The 17630-nt window shown below is 53.0% G+C and overlaps 4 gene segments (V, D, J or C); 1 reads left to right on the top strand and 3 right to left on the bottom strand.

Annotated features, from left to right (window-relative positions):
- The window catches only part of LOC141421460 (Ig mu chain C region membrane-bound form-like), a 152417-nt gene extending 138230 nt beyond the window's left edge, over positions 1–14187 (top strand). Inside the window, 4 exon segments of the C gene segment in view lie at positions 7806–8108; positions 8907–9014; positions 11633–11965; positions 13938–14187. Of these exon segments, the coding sequence occupies positions 7874–8108; positions 8907–9014; positions 11633–11965; positions 13938–14149 (888 nt within the window).
- LOC109674306 (Ig gamma chain C region-like) overlaps positions 1–17630 on the bottom strand; it is a 94528-nt gene that overhangs the window by 5013 nt on the left and 71885 nt on the right.
- Positions 1–17630, bottom strand: part of LOC109683548 (Ig gamma chain C region-like) — a 128668-nt gene that overhangs the window by 39689 nt on the left and 71349 nt on the right.
- LOC109683549 (Ig gamma-1 chain C region-like) overlaps positions 1–17630 on the bottom strand; it is a 160790-nt gene that overhangs the window by 72083 nt on the left and 71077 nt on the right.

Genomic DNA, 17630 nt, shown 5'->3' with positions numbered 1-17630 from the left:
GTTCCCCTGAGCTCTGAGGGCAGCCCTGGTCTCCCAGCAACCCCACTTGCCTCACTCACCTCTTCCAGCTTTGCCCTGCTCTCCTGAGCTCCTGGGGCTGCCCTAGTCTCCCAGCATCCCCCACCTGCCCCACTAATCTCTATCAGTTCTGCCCTATTCCCCCTGAGCTCCTGGGGCAGCTCTGGTCTCCCAGCAACCTCCACTTGCCTCACTCACCTCTACCAGCTCTGCCCTGCTCCCGGTGAGATCGGGGGACAGTTCTGGCCTCCCAGAATTGCGCCACCCCCACTCTACTCAACTTCAGCTGGTTTGTCCTGCTCCCCTGAGCTCCAGGGGCAGTTTTGGACTCCCAGCAACCCCCATCTGCCCCACTCAACTCTACCAGCTCTGTCCTGCTCCCCTGAGCTCCCAGAGCAGCAGTGGCCTCCCAGCAACCCCTACCTTCTCCACTCAACTCTACCTGCTCTGCCCTGCTCCCCTGAGCTCCTGGGGCTGCCCAGGCCTCTCAGTATCCCCTACCTGCCCCACTCAAGCTTAGCTGCTCTGCCCTGCTCCCCTGAGCTCCCAGAGCAGCCCTGGCCTCCCAGCATTACCCACCTTTCCCACTCAACTCTACCTGCTCTGCTCTGTTCCCCTGAGCTCTGAGGGCAGCCCTGGTCTCCCAGCAACCCCACTTGCCTCACTCACCTCTTCCAGCTTTGCCCTGCTCTCCTGAGCTCCTGGGGCTGCCCTAGTCTCCCAGCATCCCCCACCTGCCCCACTAATCTCTATCAGTTCTGCCTTATTCCCCCTGAGCTCCTGGGGCAGCTCTGGTCTCCCAGCAACCCCCACTTGCCTCACTCACCTCTACCAGCTCTGCCCTGCTCCTGGTGAGATCGGGGGACAGTTCTGGCCTCCCAGAATTGTGCCACCCCCACCCTACTCAACATCAGCTGGTTTGTGCTGCTCCCCTGAGCTCCAGGGGCAGTTTTGGACTCCCAGCAACTCCCATCTGCCCCACTCAACTCTACCAGCTCTGCCCTGCCCCCCTGAGCTCCCAGAGCAGCAGTGGCCTCCCAGCAACCCCTACCTTCTCCACTCAACTCTACCTGCTCTGCCCTGCTCCCCTGAGCTCCCAGGGCAGCTCTGGCCTCCCAGTAACCCCCAAATGCCCCTTTCACCACTAGCTGCTCTGACCTCCTTCCTTGAGTTCCTGGGAGGAGGATCCCTGGTCTCCCAGCAACCCCCAACTGCTCCACTAATCTCCACCAGCTCTGCCCTGCTCTCCTAAGCTCCAGGGGCAGACCTGGCCTCCCAGGAACCCTCACCTGCTCCAGTCTCCTCTAGGTGTTCTGCCCTCCCTCTCTGAGCTCCTACAGCATCCCTGGTCTCTCAGCATCCCCCACCTGCCCCACTCTCCTCTACCAGCTCTGCCCTGCTCCCCTGAGCTCCCAGAGCAGCCCTGGCCTCCCAGCATTACCCACCTTCTCCACTCAACTCTACCTGCTCTGCCCTGCTCCCCTGAGCTCCTGGGGCTGCCCTGGCCTCTCAGTATCCCCCACCTGCCCCACTCAAGCTTAGCTGCTCTGCCCTGCTCCCCTGAGCTCCTAGATCAGTTCTGGCCTTCCAGCATCCCCCACCTTCCTCACTCCACTCTACCTGCTTTGCTCTGTTCCCCTGTGTTCTGAGGGCAGCCGTGGTCTTCCAGCATCCTGCACCTGCCCGACTCACCTCACCAGTTGCTTCACCAGCTTCTGGGGTAGCCCTGGTCTCCCAGAAGCCTCCACCTGCCCCACTCAACCTTACCTGCTCTGCTCTGTTCCATGAGCTCTGAGGGCAGCCCTGGTCTCCCAGCTGCCCCACTCTCCTCTACCAGCTCTGCCCTGATCCCCTGAGTTGGTCTCCCAGCATCCTGCACCTGCCTCACTCACCTCACCAGCTCCTGGGGCAGCCCTGGTCTCCATGCAACCCCCACCTGCCCAACTCATCTCTATCAGTTCTGCCCTATTCCCCCTGAGCTCCTGGGGCAGCTATGGACTCCCAGCATTCCCCAACTGACCAGTTCAACTTTACCTGCTCTGCTCTGTTCCTCTGAGCTCCAAGGGCAGCTCTGGTCTCCTAGCAACCCCCACCTCCCTCACTCACCTCTACCAGCGCTGCCCTGCTTCTGGTGAGCTTGGGGGACAGTCCTGGCCTCCCAGAATTGTGACCCCCGCCCCAATCAACTTCAGCTGCTCTGTCCTGCTCCCCTGAGCTCCAGGGGCAGCAGAAACCCCCATCTGCCCCACTAAACTCTATCTGCTCTGCTGTTTCCCTGAGCTCCCAGGGCAGCCCTGGCCTCCCAGCAACCCCTATCTGCCCCACTCAACTTTACCTGCTCTGCCATATCCAGGTGAGCTCCCAGGACAGTTCTGGCCTCCCAGAATCCCCCAAAGGCCCAACTCCCCACTAGCTGCTCTGCCTGGTTTCTCTGAGCTCCCGGGGCAGCCCTGGCCTTCTAGGACCCCCCTACCTGTCACACTCAATTCTACTTGCTCTGCTTGGGTCCCCCTGAGCTCCTAGGGCAGCCCTGGGCTCACAGCAAACCCGACTTGACTTTCACCTCTTCCAGCTCTGCCTGCTCCTCATGATCTCTGGGGGCTACCCTGGCCTCCCAGGATCACCCACCTGCTTCACTCACCACTAGATGTTCTGCCCTGTTCCCCTGAACTCCCAGGGTAGCCCCGGCCTCCCAGGAAGCCCCCATCTGTCCCACTTACCACTAGTTGCTCTGCCTTCCCTCTCTGAGCTTCTGGGTAGCCTTGGCTTCCCAGCATCCCCTACCTGCCCCACTCACTACTAGTTGCTCTGCCTGGCATCTGTCCCTGAGGTCCTGGGGCAGCTTTGGCCTCCCAGCAATCCGCAACTTACTTCCAGCTGCTCCGCCCTGCATCCCTGAGCTCTGGGGACAGTCCTGTTCTCCCAGCATCCTCCATCTGCCCCACTCACCTCTACCTGCTCTGCTCTGTTCCTCTGAGTTGCTGGGGTGGCTTTGGACTCCTAGAAACCCCCATCCACCCCACTGAGCTCCTGAGGCATCCCTGCTCTCCCCTGAGCTCCTGAGGAATCCTTGGTTTCCCACCAACCACCAACTGCCTCACTCAACTCTGCCTTCGCTGCATGCTCCATGAACTCCTGGGGCTGCCCTGCCCTGCCATTATCCCCATCTGCCCCACTCAAGCCTAGCTGCTCTGCTTTTCACCCCTAAACTCATGGGGCAGCTCTGACCTCCCAGAACCCCCCAACTGTCCCACTCATCAGAGGCTGCTCTTCCCTGCTCCCCTGAGCTCTTGGGAGAGCCCTGACCTCCCAGGATCCTTCACCAGCTCCGTTCAAATCCACCTGAGCTGCCCTTCTCTCTTGAACTTCTGGGGCAGCCCTGGCCTCCCAGAAGCCCCTTCCGTCCCCACTCCACTCTACCTGCTCTGTTCTGCTCCCCTGAGCTCCTAGGGCAGCCCTGGCCTTCCAGCAACCACCACCTGATCCACTCAACTCCAGAAGCTCTGCCCTGCTCCCCTGCTCCTGGGGGCGACTCTGGCCTCCCAGAATCACCCACCTGCCCCACCCATCACTAACTGGTCTGCCTTGCTCCCTGGAGTTCCTGTGGCAGCCCTGTGCTCCAGCTTCCCAGACCTGCTCCACTCACTTCCAGCTGCTCTACCTCACCCCCCCTGAATTCCTGGGGCAGCCCTGACCACCCAGTACTCCTGTTTCCCCCAGTTCACATGTACAGCTCTGCCCTGCTCCCCTTAACTCCCAGAGTTGATCTAGCTCCCAAGCACTCCTGGCTTCCCAAGTTACTTTAACTGCTGTGCTCTGGTTCCCCAAGCTCCTGAGGTTGGCTTGCCAGCCCTTAGTGTCCTCTTCTCCTCCAGCTCACCTGTAGATTTTCTGCTCTGATCTCTTGAGTTCCTTGGGCTACTATGGGCCCCCACACTCCCAACTGCTGCAACTCACTTGTGGCTACTAAGCATCTGACATCCTAAGCTCTTGGGCAGTCCTAGACTCAACCCCTCCCCAGTAATTCCCACCTGCCTAGCTTACCCGTGACTGCTCTGTTCTGATCCCCTGATCTGGAGCTGCTCTGTCTTCCAGTATCCCCTGTCTGCTGCAGATCCCTGAGGCTGTTTAGTACCTGGTTCCTGGAGCTCCTGGGACTATTTTCTGTCCCCCTGACTTCCCTCAGCCCAGGTTGGGCCTCACTCCTGACCTCCTCTCTTTCCCATACTGGACTTGCTCCCTGAGCACCCAGCACACTCTCCCTGTCTCCAGCCAGCTCTCCTCAGCAGAGCCTCTGACCCTGCCCTGTCTCCTTCCAGGTGATCTCTTGCTATTCTCACTATCCCCCTTTCTCCATTGCTCCAAGCTCTGGAAGCTTCTTCTGGCTTCATGCTTCTCTGGATCCCTTCTACTGTATCTGTTGAACTGCCTTAAGTCCACCAACCTCCCGGACAGGACAACTCCATCCTTCAGGCCTCCTCCTTCCCCATCCATTCCCATCCTGGAGGCTGTTGTCCACCTTGTGTATGTCTACTCTGGTGGCCTGGTCATGCACTTGTGAGTGGTCTCCCTGTACCCTCACTGGGTTATAGACACATAGCACTGGCTGAAGGCAGCCATCTTCCCACAGCAGTGGCCAAGCCTTCCATTTGGGGACTGATCTCTTTCTGCTCTTTCCCACCCTCCTCTATCCTGTAGGAGGTCTCCATAGCCTTCATCCCCTGAAGCTACTTCTCCCTGCTGATCGCACTCACTGTGTGAAAGCGGTTCCAGGTGTTGCTGTTCTGGATCCTGGCTGCCAGCAGCTCAGCTCTGTCTTGTCCTCCTGGGAGTCACTGCCCTTTGTCCCCAGAGTTGTGACTATCACCCCACTCCCTCACCCCTGCACAGACTAAGAATGGGATTGAAACTGGGTGGCATGGGGCACTTCCTGAAGTTCCTCTTTCTTCTGGGGATTTCTGTGTGTGAGGAGGAGGGCCCAGATCTGGCTGAGCTGCCTCATGTGGGTGGGTGGAGGTGGGTGAAGCTGTGGCCCTGGGCACCAGGGGAAAAAGCAGGAAGTTGGCTGTCACCTGCTTCTCTGTGGCCATGGCCTCCTGGGATCCCTGGAGTTGGTGAGGCTGAAAATTATGTTCACTGTATTATGTCCAGCCTCTTTGGAGAGCTGAGGGCTCTCAGTACCTGGGTCTCTCACTGAGCCCTCTGACCTCCATCAGCCCTGGTGGCAGTCTCCTTGGTCCATTCTCCAGCCATCTCTCCCTTAGGAGTGCTCAGTTCAGCCTCTGACAGAGGAGGGTGATGACTGGGGTCTGGCAGAGCAATAGTTGGATGTGATGAGGGTTGGGGTCTGGAGGAGTGCCAGCTGGATTAGGAGGGGAGTGAGGCAGGGATCAGGGTTCTGGCTGATCTGACAGGCAGGGTCAGGCATGACTACAGAAAGAACCAGTCCTGGGGGGTCAGGAAGACCTGGGCCAAGCAGAGAGGGGATGGTCATTGGGGCTGGTAATCATAAAGGAAGCAGGTGAATTGCTGTTCTGGAGTCAAGTACCCCATCTCTGGCCCTGGGAAAGGTGGGAACTTGGGTAGGAGGGACAATCATGTTGAGCAGTATGAGATGCACAGAGCTGTGGAACCTAAAGTGGGGAGGAAGAAGGGGCCATTTAAGCCTGAGCTGGAGTCTGGTAGGGCCCTGGTACTGAGCCAGTTCCCAAGGTTGGAGGAGTTAGGACAGCTAGCTTCCTCAGGGGTATGTGTACACCCAATTTTGAGGGCTCAGAACAAGAAAAGTGGCTTCTCTTGTGCCTGATGGAAAGAAGCAGTTGGTAGGAGAGAAGAGGAGAAGGTGGAGAGGGTGAAGGAGACCCCAGTCAAGGTGGGGTCATAGAGAAAGCATCTGAGATGGCGCCTTGTGAAGGCCAGTTTCCTGAGCTGGGATTCTGGAGGGTGACACTTCAGGGTGCAGAGGGAAGCTGGAATTATCTTGGTTCTGCTGGTATGAGGATGTTCTGAGGCCTTTGTATGCACATAATTTCCTTCCTACTAAACAAGCCCCCAAGAGGACAGGAGAAGTCTCACTGTGTCCCCGCAGCCTGGCCCCAAAAGCAGAGTGTGGAGAGAGAACTGTGAATGCACAAGGGGCTGCAGGGGACACTCATTCTATCCCTCAACGTGCCTCTGAGGCAGCTGCTCTAGGCTCTGTTTTCTCCTTGGTAGAATGGAGCTCATCACAGATCAGCTTTGCAGTCAGGGGAGCACTGTGGACCTCCAGACAGCTCAGAGAGGTTGAAGAGGCTATGGGAGGGTACAGACCTTGTGCAGTCTGTATGGCTGACAGCACAGCACACGCCTATTTTCAACAAAAGAGGAGGCTGCATGGAGCACCTCAGATGGGCGGCTTGAGTAGCAGAGCTTGGTTTTCTCTCAGCTTGGAGGCCGGGAGGCTGGGTCAGGGTGTGGGCAGGGTGGGGTCTTGATTGCCACAGGGAATATCTGTCCCAGGCCTCTCTCTTAGCTATGGGATTTTGGCAGTCAGCTGTCCCCTTGGTCTGTTGACGCAGTACCCTAGCTTCTGCCTCATCTTCAAGGCTTTTTCTCTCCTTTCAAGGACCCCTGTCCTGTTGGATTCAGTAACCACACTGATCCAGTATGAGCACATCTCACCTTGATTCATTCTGCAGACTCTATTTACAAACATGGGCCTGTTCTGAGGTCCTGGGCTTGGTACTTCAACACATGAGTCTGTAGCAGGTGCAATTCACCCATAATCTCACCCATCCTCCATATATCTGCCAGTGTTGTGGGGATGGGGCTTTGGCAGGACCAACATCCAAGAACCTCAGTGAGAATCGAGAATGGTCCAGAGAAGTCTGAGAGGTGATGTGGGGATGGTAATTGGGGTCTCTATAGCTTTTGAGCAGGGCCAGAAGGCTGTAGAGGACATAACAGGCTGAGAGTCCTGGGGAGGAGTCCCAGGAGAAAGACATTGGTAGAGTAGCAGGATCACTTGGGATTGGAAGAGCAGGAGGCACTTTATGTGTAGCAAACTGAATAACAGTGTGTCTTATCCATCTGAGCACTGATAGTGGGGTAGGGTGGGAGGACATATGAGGGGATGGAGGCTGGGTGAAAGGCCCATGAGATTGGGACAGAGGAATGCCATCAGGGTCCAGGCAGGAACCTAGCATTTGGTTGACCACCCTCACTCCCAGGACACTAGGTCCAGTATGAAGCCACCACACTGGAACCCACCACACTCCTCTCATCTATGAATGACAGCTGGCTGGTTCAGATTGGTCCTAAGCATCCAGAACTCAGAGAGAGGAAGATTGGGCCGAACTCAGAGAGAGGAGAATTGGTCCCCACCAACTAGTAGGGAACCATATAAATGTCAGCCCTATGACTCATCTCAAGGAAATGAGAGCCCTGAGGGCAGTCAAGGTCCAGCACAAGAGACCTGGGCCCTAAGACTATACCTCCCTGAATTGGGGTGCCCCTCATCCTCACAAGGCTCAAGGAGGGTTCAGAGAAGAGATGGGGGGCAGAGGGATGAAAGATCACAGGACTGGTCAGAGGGCATCACAACCTCTGGAGAGAGGATGCTTCCTTCAGCCCCAGCCAGCTGTGACCCCTAGTCATTCTTACCCACGCAGCAGAAGAGCAGTCACGTGGGCCTCAAATGCTCACCCAGATACATCTTCCTCGGACATCATCCTAGACATTTGCCCACCTCCTCCTGGGGTCCTAATATGCACCCCCAAGTCCTTAGGATCGCATTGTCTGTTTTTCAGTCACTGTCAAGCCCCCGGACGTGTTCTCCATCATCTCAGGGTGCAAAGCCCCAAAGGAAGACAGCATCATGGACCTGGCATGCTTGGTGACTGGATATGTCCCAGAACCGGTGAAGGTCACCTGGCACTCAGAGGCACAGGGCCAGATCCAGAAGACCTTTCCCTCAGTAAGGATCGGTGAATTATACACCTTGACCAGCCTTCTCTCCTTCCCTGCCTCGGAATGGAAAGACAAACACCACAGATGCATCATCAACCACTATGAGACCAATAAGAACATAAATGAGACTTTCCAGTTGCCAGGTGGGTATGCATGGGCCTGGAGGATCTTCCACACCTCCCCATCATGAAGACCACCAGGACTAGAGAAAACCCCTACCTTCCCCCTGGGAGCACTGCCTTGTCTCTTCCTCACTGGGACCTTCCCTTCTGTGTTTATGGCTCTGCACCCTCTGCCCCTGCCCCTTCTGTCCAATTCATCTGCTCCTCTGGCCTGTCTTCTCTGGATCCTTTCGCCTTTGGGCCCTCCATTCTTGCTCTCCTACTCTATCCCCTGTGCTGTACCCTTGCCACCTGACGCCTCACTCTGCTACACCTTTGGTCATCCCGCTCAGGTCTTCCCTCTCTGCCCATCCCCTGTATCCCACACAGACTCCACCACTCCTTTCCCTTCCTGCAAGTCCTCCCCAACTTGCTCACCCTCTCTGAATTCTCCCCTATAACTATCTCTCTTTGGCTGCTCCCTTTCTGGCCACTCACCTCCTCCGTCTGGTACTCTCCCTCAAGCCTTCTCCCTCTGGCTGTTTCTCCTCTGGTCCCTCCCAATCTGGCCAGACACCATTGGTCCTCCCTTTCCCCTTCTCTGCTGCCCCATGAATCCAACACAACACTTACTCCTTTTCTCAGGGATATTTCCCCAAATGTGAAAGCAGGCAGCTGGCTTAGCAAAGGCCTCCCCACATCCAGTCTCTCTCCATGCCACCACACAACACACCCTTGCACCAGCCTGGCTGCCTCTTTTCCATTGTCTTTTACAGCCCTGGGCTGCTCAGTCCACTCTGCTTTCTCACCCTCACCTGCCCACTGCTCATTTGATTCCAGCATCATGGAATGCTCAGGCCTCCCCGGTGCCCACTGTACCACCCAGAGCAGAGAAGGGTTCCACTGAGACCACCAAAATCAACACTGCCACCACCACTGGGGGCACAGGTAAGCAATCTCCCTCTCAGTGCACCTTGCCCCTACCCGTCTGCTCAACTCTTAGGCTAACTGCTCCAGGCCACCCTCCATGAATCCTCACCTGAACCACAAGTCACACCCAGGTGAGGATGGGGCACTGCACTGAGTTTTGTACATCTGTTGCAAGCCAGGCCCTGAGCACCAGAAGATGCCACTGCTCAGACCTTGGTGAGTGAAGGATGGGTTCACACCACAGGAACACAGTTGGCAAGGGAAAGAATAGCATTGGTGCTCAACTGGTCCATCAGACTGGGGCTCTCATCTCTGAGCTGAGTCCATATCTCATCATGGAGCCTCCCATGGATGCACATGGCCAAAGCAGACAGGACAGCAGAACTCAACTCTGAAACCCTTAAGTAAACATAGGGTGTCATTTGAAGTTCTGGTGGCCATGGCAACCAGATGACAGGACAGCAGCAGGAACTGTCTCACCTCCTTCTGCTTCTCGGCTCCACTGTCCCCAAGTACTGGGTCCCAGTTAGGCTCTAGTTCCACCTTCACCCTGTCTGCCATCTCCAGAAGATGCTAACCAGGAGCCTTGTTTGGAGAAGTTCGTGGTTCATGACTCTAGCCAGCCTGAGCCTGCTGTGTGGCCAGCCTGCAGTGCACAAGCCCCCTTGGCCTGACCAGCCCAATGTCCTGACCTCAGCAGTGTTGTCCACCGCTGCCACAGTTTCCCACAGCCTATACCACTGGGGAACTCCATACATCACTAACATGGATTACAGCTGACGACCCTACAGAGACTACTTTACTGTTCCTACCCAGACCAAAGCCTGTGAACCCTGCTCAAGGGACATCATAGGACCTACACACAGGAAAGTATGTTTCCCTACAAAATCTGCTGTGCAGACTGGGAGAGGCAACGGTTCCACCTGCACACAGATAGTAATGTAGTAGCACAGAAACATGCAAAAGCAAGGAAGTAAGAAACCTCCAATGACAATGCAATAATTTTCCAGGAAGAAATGCCTGGGAAAGACTTCAAAACAATTATCTGAAGGAAACTTTGTGAGGTACATGTGAATGCAGACTAACCATTCAATGAAATTAGAAACCAAGAGACAGGTATTGTTAAAAAAAATGAACAGAAATCTTGAAGCTAAAGAATTGAATGCATGAAAAATATAATAGAGAGTTTCAATAACAGACCTTATTAAGGAAAAGAAAAATATTTCTGATATTGAAACAGGTCTTTTCAAGTAACATACACAGAGAAAAAATTAAATTAGTACAAGGAAGAATGAGGAAACCTATGGGACCAGGAATACACCATTAGGTGAACAAATCTTTACACTCTGGAAATTCCACAGGGAGAAGAGTTGGAGAGAGTTACAGAAAAGATTCTTACAGATAAAATAGCTGAAAACTTCCCAAGTGTTGGGTGAGCTAAAAACATTGGGATACAGGAAGCTCAAAGGTTCCCACATGGACTCAACCTAAAAAGGTATTCTCCTTGGCATTTTATGAAAAATTTTGTGAAAAGTCAAGGACAAGAGGGAATTCTAAAAGCCACAAGAGTAATAGGGTACATCACATATATAGGAATTCTCAATAGACTACCTGGCAATTTCTCAGTGTAAACTTTGCAGGGCAGAAGAGAACAGGATGAAAGGAGAGAGAGGGAGAAGGAGATTGAGATGGAGAGGAAGAGGGAGAGGGAGAGGCAGAGGAAGAAGAGGAGGAGGAAGGAGGAAGGAGGAACGAGGAAGGAGGAAGAAGAAGGAGGAGGTGGAGGAGGAGGAGGAGGAGGAGAAGGAGAAGGAGAAGGAGAAGGAGGAGGTGGAGGAGGAGGAGGAGGAGGAGAAGGAGAAGGAGAAGGAGAAGGAGAAGGAAGGAGAAGGAGAAGAAGAAAGAGAGAAAGAAAACACACTGTCAATCAGGAATACTATACCCAGCTATGTTATCCTTCCAAAACAAAGGAAAAATGAAGTCTTCCTAGAGGAGCAAAAGCTGTGGGAACTTAACACTACAATACCAGAATTATAAGAAATGTCAACTGGTAGAGTGCCTACTTTGCAAGCATGAAGCTCTGAATTAAAATCCCAGCACCACAAAACAAACAAACAAACAAAAAACCCCCAAATGTGTAAAAGAGTGGTACACAAGCAAGCAAAAGGACAGTGATTGCTGTCAGGATAAGCACAGGAAGTTATAAACTCACTGGTTGAAGCAAATTTATTTATTATTTATTTATGATCATACTGAAAATACTACAGGACTCTACTGATGTTATGTAAACCTCTCACACCTCTGTAATGAAGGATAAAACTCAAAATGGTCAAAAATAACAAAGACTGAAAGTGAATGGATGAAAACAATGTTCTGTGCAAAGACAAGCCAAAAGCCATCAGGGAAAGCTATCCTGGTATCAGATAAAATAGACTTGAAGTCAAAAACTGTGAAAATAGATAAGAAGGCCATTATATAATGACAAAGAGGTAAATTCAGCAAGGGGATGTAGTGATTGTAAATGTAGATGCATCCAACACCAGAGTCCCCGGATACACAAAGCAGATATTTCCCCACCTCTGGAGGCAGGTCCCCTAGTGTCCACCCTGCACTTACCACTATCTCTCTGCTCACAGGGGTTGCCACGCACCCTCACACTGTGTGTGTGCTGCCACCAGCCCAGGAACAGCTGGTCCTGCGGGAATCTGCCACGATCACCTGCCTGGTGAAGGCCTTCTCTCCCCAAGACGTCTTTGTGCAGTGGCTGCACAGGGGGCAGCCCTTGTCCATGGATAAGTACGTGACCAGCACCCCGATGCCTGAGCCTCAGACCCCAGGCCTCTACTTTACCCACAGCATTCTGACCGTGCCAGAGGAGGAGTGGAAATCAGGGGAGACCTTCTCATGTGTCGTGTCCCATAAGGCCCAGCCGCTCATGGTGACCGAGAAGACCGTGGACAAGTCCACTGGTAAACCACCCTGTACAATGTGATCTTGTCCAACATAGCCAACACCTGCTACTGACCATGCTGCTCTCCCCACCAGGAATGCCCTGGGAGTCCAGTCGCTCTGTGTGTGTATGTGCAAACTAACCATGTCAGCGGGCTGAGATGTTGCATTTTATAAAAATAAGAAATAAAAAGATCCATTCAAAAGATGCTGATCTTGAGTGTGCAATGCTCCTGTCTGCTGGGGCCATGAGTGGGCTTCCTGCCCCTCTTGCCTGCACCCTGCAGAGCACCCTCGTCTTGGTTCCTCCCTCCCTTGCTTCTCTGTGTGGCCTCCAGAAGGCCCTGCACACCTTGCAGCAAGTGCACAGAGCCTCGCATGCCACTCCTCCAGGTACTTTCAGAAAGAAGGTTGAGAGTTTGTCCATGCCAGCACAGGCAGCAATCCAGGCACATGCCTGGACACACCTGGGCACACATGAACAGACATGCACACATGAACACATCGACTTAGACACGCACATGTGTAGACACAGCCACTTGCACAAACATGCATTCATGAATGCATATGTACACATGTGCACAGGAAGACACACTGATGCACAGGTGTGCACATGAACTCATACACACACATAGATACACACAAATGTAAAGAGACCCATTAGCAGGCATAGATACACACATGGCCACACAGAGAAACATATGTGCACAGGCACACATGTGCAAAAGCACATCTACACACATGTTGCACGCAAACACAGATGGAAGACAGGTAAACAGATACAGATGTGTACACGAACATGCATGTGTGAAAGTACATGTAGGCATAGCACACTATTGTGCACATCAACACATGGACAGATGGGCACAGATATGGTACACAGACATGCACACACATGCGTGCACGCCCTCCATACTCCTCAGTGCCTCTGGAAGACACTCTGCCACCATGATGTCTCCAGCATTTCCTACCCAAGGTTCTGCTTGTCCTTCTGTTTCTTCATGGATGTGCTGTGCTGCCACAACACAGCTCCAGGCCCAGGGTTCAGAGCACCGTAGTGGGCTGTGGCACTACAGATTTAGAGAAGCCCAGCCTGTGCTCAGCTGAGAATGCCCCAGGGAGAGAGTGTGCTGTCCTGTCCAGCTTCTTGGTAGAGGCAGCAGGTACCTTCAACACCCACCTGTGACAGAGCCAGAGTTTGGGGCACATCCTGACAGAGCAGGTGATATCCAGACCTGCCCTGAGGACAAAGGGCTGCCCTTGGCTGCCCGTTCATTAATAGGACACCATAGATCAATCTGAGCTTATCAGACTACAAATACCCACCTTGCTTCCCAGTCCAGGGTGCAGAAGGCAGCTGCCCTGGGAGAGGCCAAGCCCCTGGCACAGAAGACAGTGGCCTCAATGAGGTCTTCACACCCAACAGAATATGCTTCCTCCCTAGGATGGCATCCTAGTTATTCCCCATACTCTCAGTCCTTTGGGGCCTGAACTTCAGATGTCTTCAAGGGTGCATCTGTGCAGGGTCCAGAGACCCCACTGAGTGATTTTTGTCCACTGCTTCCCTCAGGTGTCTGACTGTCCCCTGTCCTAACAGCCGTTAGTTCTGGTAGGCTAGGACCAGCCACCCTCAGTGACTCTGCTCAAGGAGGGAGATGAGGTGCCAGAGCTCTCCCAAGAAAGTGAAGAGGGAGCAGCCTCTTCCTGAGCAGGCCTTTACTGGTCAGCCCCTGTGTCCTCTTAAGCACCATTCACCTCTCCACACCCTCACTGAGGTGCCATGTAGACTTATTCATGATAGGTTTTGGTTCAGATCTTTGTCCCCACTTGGCACAGCTCCCTGAGCCCATTGTAGATGCTTGCCAAGAGGACAGAGGATGGCACTCAAGGGGAGAGCTGCACCATCAGGTCAGTGCTGTCCAAGTGTGGGTGGGTGAGGCAGACCTGCCCACAGAACAGGGACCTTCTCACATGGTGCTGGTTCCTCCCCAGGCCCAGTCACCACCGAGCCCCTGACCCCGCACAGCAGAGATGAGAACAGCAATGACTACACAGACCTGGAGGAGGAGGGCGGCCTGTGGCCCACCCTGTGCACCTTCGTGGCGCTCTTCCTCCTCACGTTGCTTTACAGTGGCTTTGTCACCTTCATCAAGGTGGGTGCTCCCAGGCTTGATGTCCCTCCATTTGGGGATGGAGATGGATGACATGCATCTCCAAGGGTCACTCTGGAGTCACATTCAGGATAATGGGATGAACAGGAACAGGGCAAAGGGGAGTAATAGGGGAGGCACCAGCCCACATTTGGGTCACTGACACTGCCTGTTCCCTGTCCCCCTCCTCTGCTCCTCTGCTCCTTTGCACTCCCTTTCTGACCCCAGGACTTGTTTGCAGGTCAAGTAGCCCCAGGACAGCCCAGACTTCCTACAGATGCAGAGAAGGGATGCTTGGCTTCAATGAGAGGTCCATGGAGAGGATTCCCCCTGGACATCCCATATAGTGAAATTCTCCAATCCTACCTCCTTGCTTCCCTCCATCCACCCAGCCTCCCACACCAAGGACGTTGTTGCTCCTGTTGGTTCTGCTGACCCCAACAAATTGTACATACTCAGCAAATACTTGTCAGATGGATGTTGCTGAGGCATTGAGCATGAATCAGAGTTGTGGAATCACAGGTCTGCCTTCTGGCATTTCACCTTGACCTGTCATAGATACTTCTGATGTCTTTCCTGGTGTGTTTCCCTCTGAGGAGACCCTGAACGCTCTCTGCTGTCCCAGGAATGGCTCTCACCTGCTAAGTCAGCCAACAAAATGAGTGTCCTTCTCCACCCCAGGAGCCCCTTCCCATCTTCCAGGACCCATTCTCTCCTCAAGACTGCCCGTCATGGCTGCTAACCTTAAACCATCAACCCCAAGCTCCAGGTGACCCTCACGCTCTGCTTGGGTCCCAGAGCTAGTGTTCTTTCCAAATGTCACCCTGTTAATTGTTTACTGCACCCAGAATGAAATAAACTTCTTCCTGGCTCCACCTGGAACCCTGGGCCACTCCAGCACTGAAGTTCTTGCCCAACCCTGGTCCCTCATAGCACTAGCCGCCCCCCGCCATCCCCACTTTTTCAAGGTGCTGGTAGGCTCATCCTGTGACCACCATTGCCTCTCTCATGTCTCATAGTCATTGTCTATCTGCTTCCCACTCTGGCCAGGGACTGGAGAGCAAAGAGCATACACACACCTGGCACTCAGGAGAGTCAGATGAATGAGTGAGTGAATGAATGAACAAATGACTAAAAGAACAAAGTAACAAACGACCAGGTTGGCCAGCTAGTGATCTCAGAGCCTGCAGGCCAGGAGAGGGGCTGACTTGACCCTCCCTGGACAGAGGTAGCCCCATATCAACCCACCAGGAGAGGCCCTGCTGAGTGGTCACAGCTGCCCTCCACTGTCCTCAGGGAGGTGGCTCCTGGCTTTTCCCTGTGGCCTTGCATTAGAACCAGCGCCCCATCCGCAGGCCCCGGGGTGGCCAGAGAGGATGTGGAGCACAAAGACCCAAGACTCATAGCACAGAGGCTGCTGGTCTAGTCCAAAGGGTCAGTATTTACATACTGATAAAAACCAAGCTGTGACACTCATGGCCTTCACCTGGCATAGCCACCCAGTGCCCCAACTCATCACACATAGCCTCCATACTCCCTAAACTTCTGCACACCCTGCCCCCAGCCTCGCCATTGTGATTTCATCTGCCTTCACCACTTCCTCAGAACTCAGAGAGCCGTTTTCACACACAACTTCCCTTTTCACACACAGAGGTGTCAGTTGATCCCTGCCCACTTCAGAAATCTATCTGGTGCAGACATGTGATGGCCAGATGGCCCCAGACCTCCACAGGACTGTGGGTTTGCACCTTTCCCTGCACCAAAACCACAGGCCATCACTCAGCCTTGTGACATGGGGCTGTGGCCATTGCCAAGCTTCACAGCTCACTGGCTTCAGCACCAGAGCTGTGGGACAGCCTGTCTCAGGCGGCACTTGGGGCAGAGCCATCTGTTTCCAGGCTGGTGACAAACAGGACACAGGCACCCTCCCACACCTAAATCAAGGGCTTGACAGCCCTGCTCTAGTTGTGGAGACCCTACCTGCCACCTGTCTGGGGCCAGCAGGCCCCTCTCCTGGTGTTTTGGGGGAAGGTGTGAGCCTGTCCCCCTTACCTTGGGGGTGAGGCCTATCTATGGGACCTAGGCAGAAGCCAGGCCATGGTATCCAGTGGAAGTCCTCCCAGGGCCTACAGGTCTCCAACTGAGGCCCTACTCTCAACTCTGGACTATGGCTAGCTCTGAGCTGCTGAGTTTATTCTAGATGACACAAAAGCCCCCAAAACAGCATTGGGAGAGTGAAAGAAAAGAGACCAAATTCCACTCTCAAATAAGACCCAGCAGGGATACCAATGTACAATCAACCAGAATGAATTCTGGGAAAATGCACATCCTCTTTAGGTAAATAAGTGCTTCCTGAGAATGACATCAAAGCCAGGAATGGTGAAATGTAAGATGATCAGATACACCTACAGGAGACAGAAAGGAATGTCTTGAAGGATAAATGACATGATTGCTATCAGAGCATGCAGCCTCACAAAGAACGTGTGGCTGGGCTCTCCTGAGAATCAGGTCCTGAGCGTGTGCAGAGGGTGAACAGCTGTAGGTGCAGATGCAGCAGAGGTGCAGATGTAGTGATGTACATAGTTATAGACGGACTGCATGTGGTTCAGGTAGGTAGGTAGTAGAGGCAGATATGGGTGTAGATACAGACACAGATATAGATAGGCACACATGGAAATGAAGGTAGACACACACACAGACATAGATGAGATATTCACAGATACAAGTGGCACTGGAGGTGGAGATAAAGGATAGAAGTATGTTATTGAAAGTCTGGAACTATATGGAACATTTTAATCAAGTGATCACACTACATTTTTATGTTTTAGTCAAGCCAGGGCCAGAGTGGTGAATAATGACACACACTCACATGCTTCTCAAAATCTTTGGTTAAGTTCATTCCTAGATTGTCTTGAGGCTATTTGTGAATGTGGAATTTTCTCAATTTATTTTTCATTGAGTTCATTGTTGTTATACAGAAAAGCTACTATTTTTGGATGTTGATTTTGTACTCTGCTACTTTGCCAAAAGTATTTATCAAATCTAAGAGTCTTCTGGTGGAATCTTTAGGGTCTTCTAAGCATAGAATCATATAATATGCAAAGGGTGATGGTTTGATTTCTTCCTTTCCTGTTTGTATCCCTTTTATTTCCTTAATTTGCCTTATTGCTCTGGTGAAGATTCCAAGAACTATACTGAATAAGAATGGAGAGATGGACACCCTTGTCTCACACATGATTTTGAGGACATGATTTGAGCTTGTACCCACTCAATATAATGTTGACTATAGGTGTGTCAGATATGCCCTTTGTATTCTATTCCTAATTTCTTCAGAGATTTTATTTATCATGAAGCATGATGGATTTTGTCAAAGGCTTTTTCTGCATCTGTTGAGATGATCATGTGATTCTTCCCCTTGCTCCTGTTTATATGCGCTACTCCATTTATCGATTTGCAAATGTCGACTCATCCTGTCAATCTGGGAATGAAGCAGTTTTGATCGTGGTACATGACCATTTTAATGTTTTGTTGAGTT

This window comes from Castor canadensis, chromosome 3, assembly GCF_047511655.1.
Source record: "Castor canadensis chromosome 3, mCasCan1.hap1v2, whole genome shotgun sequence".
NCBI classification, from domain to species: domain Eukaryota; kingdom Metazoa; phylum Chordata; class Mammalia; order Rodentia; family Castoridae; genus Castor; species Castor canadensis.
Note: the sequence above shows the minus strand (reverse complement) of the source record. Positions and strands in the feature narration are given on the sequence as shown.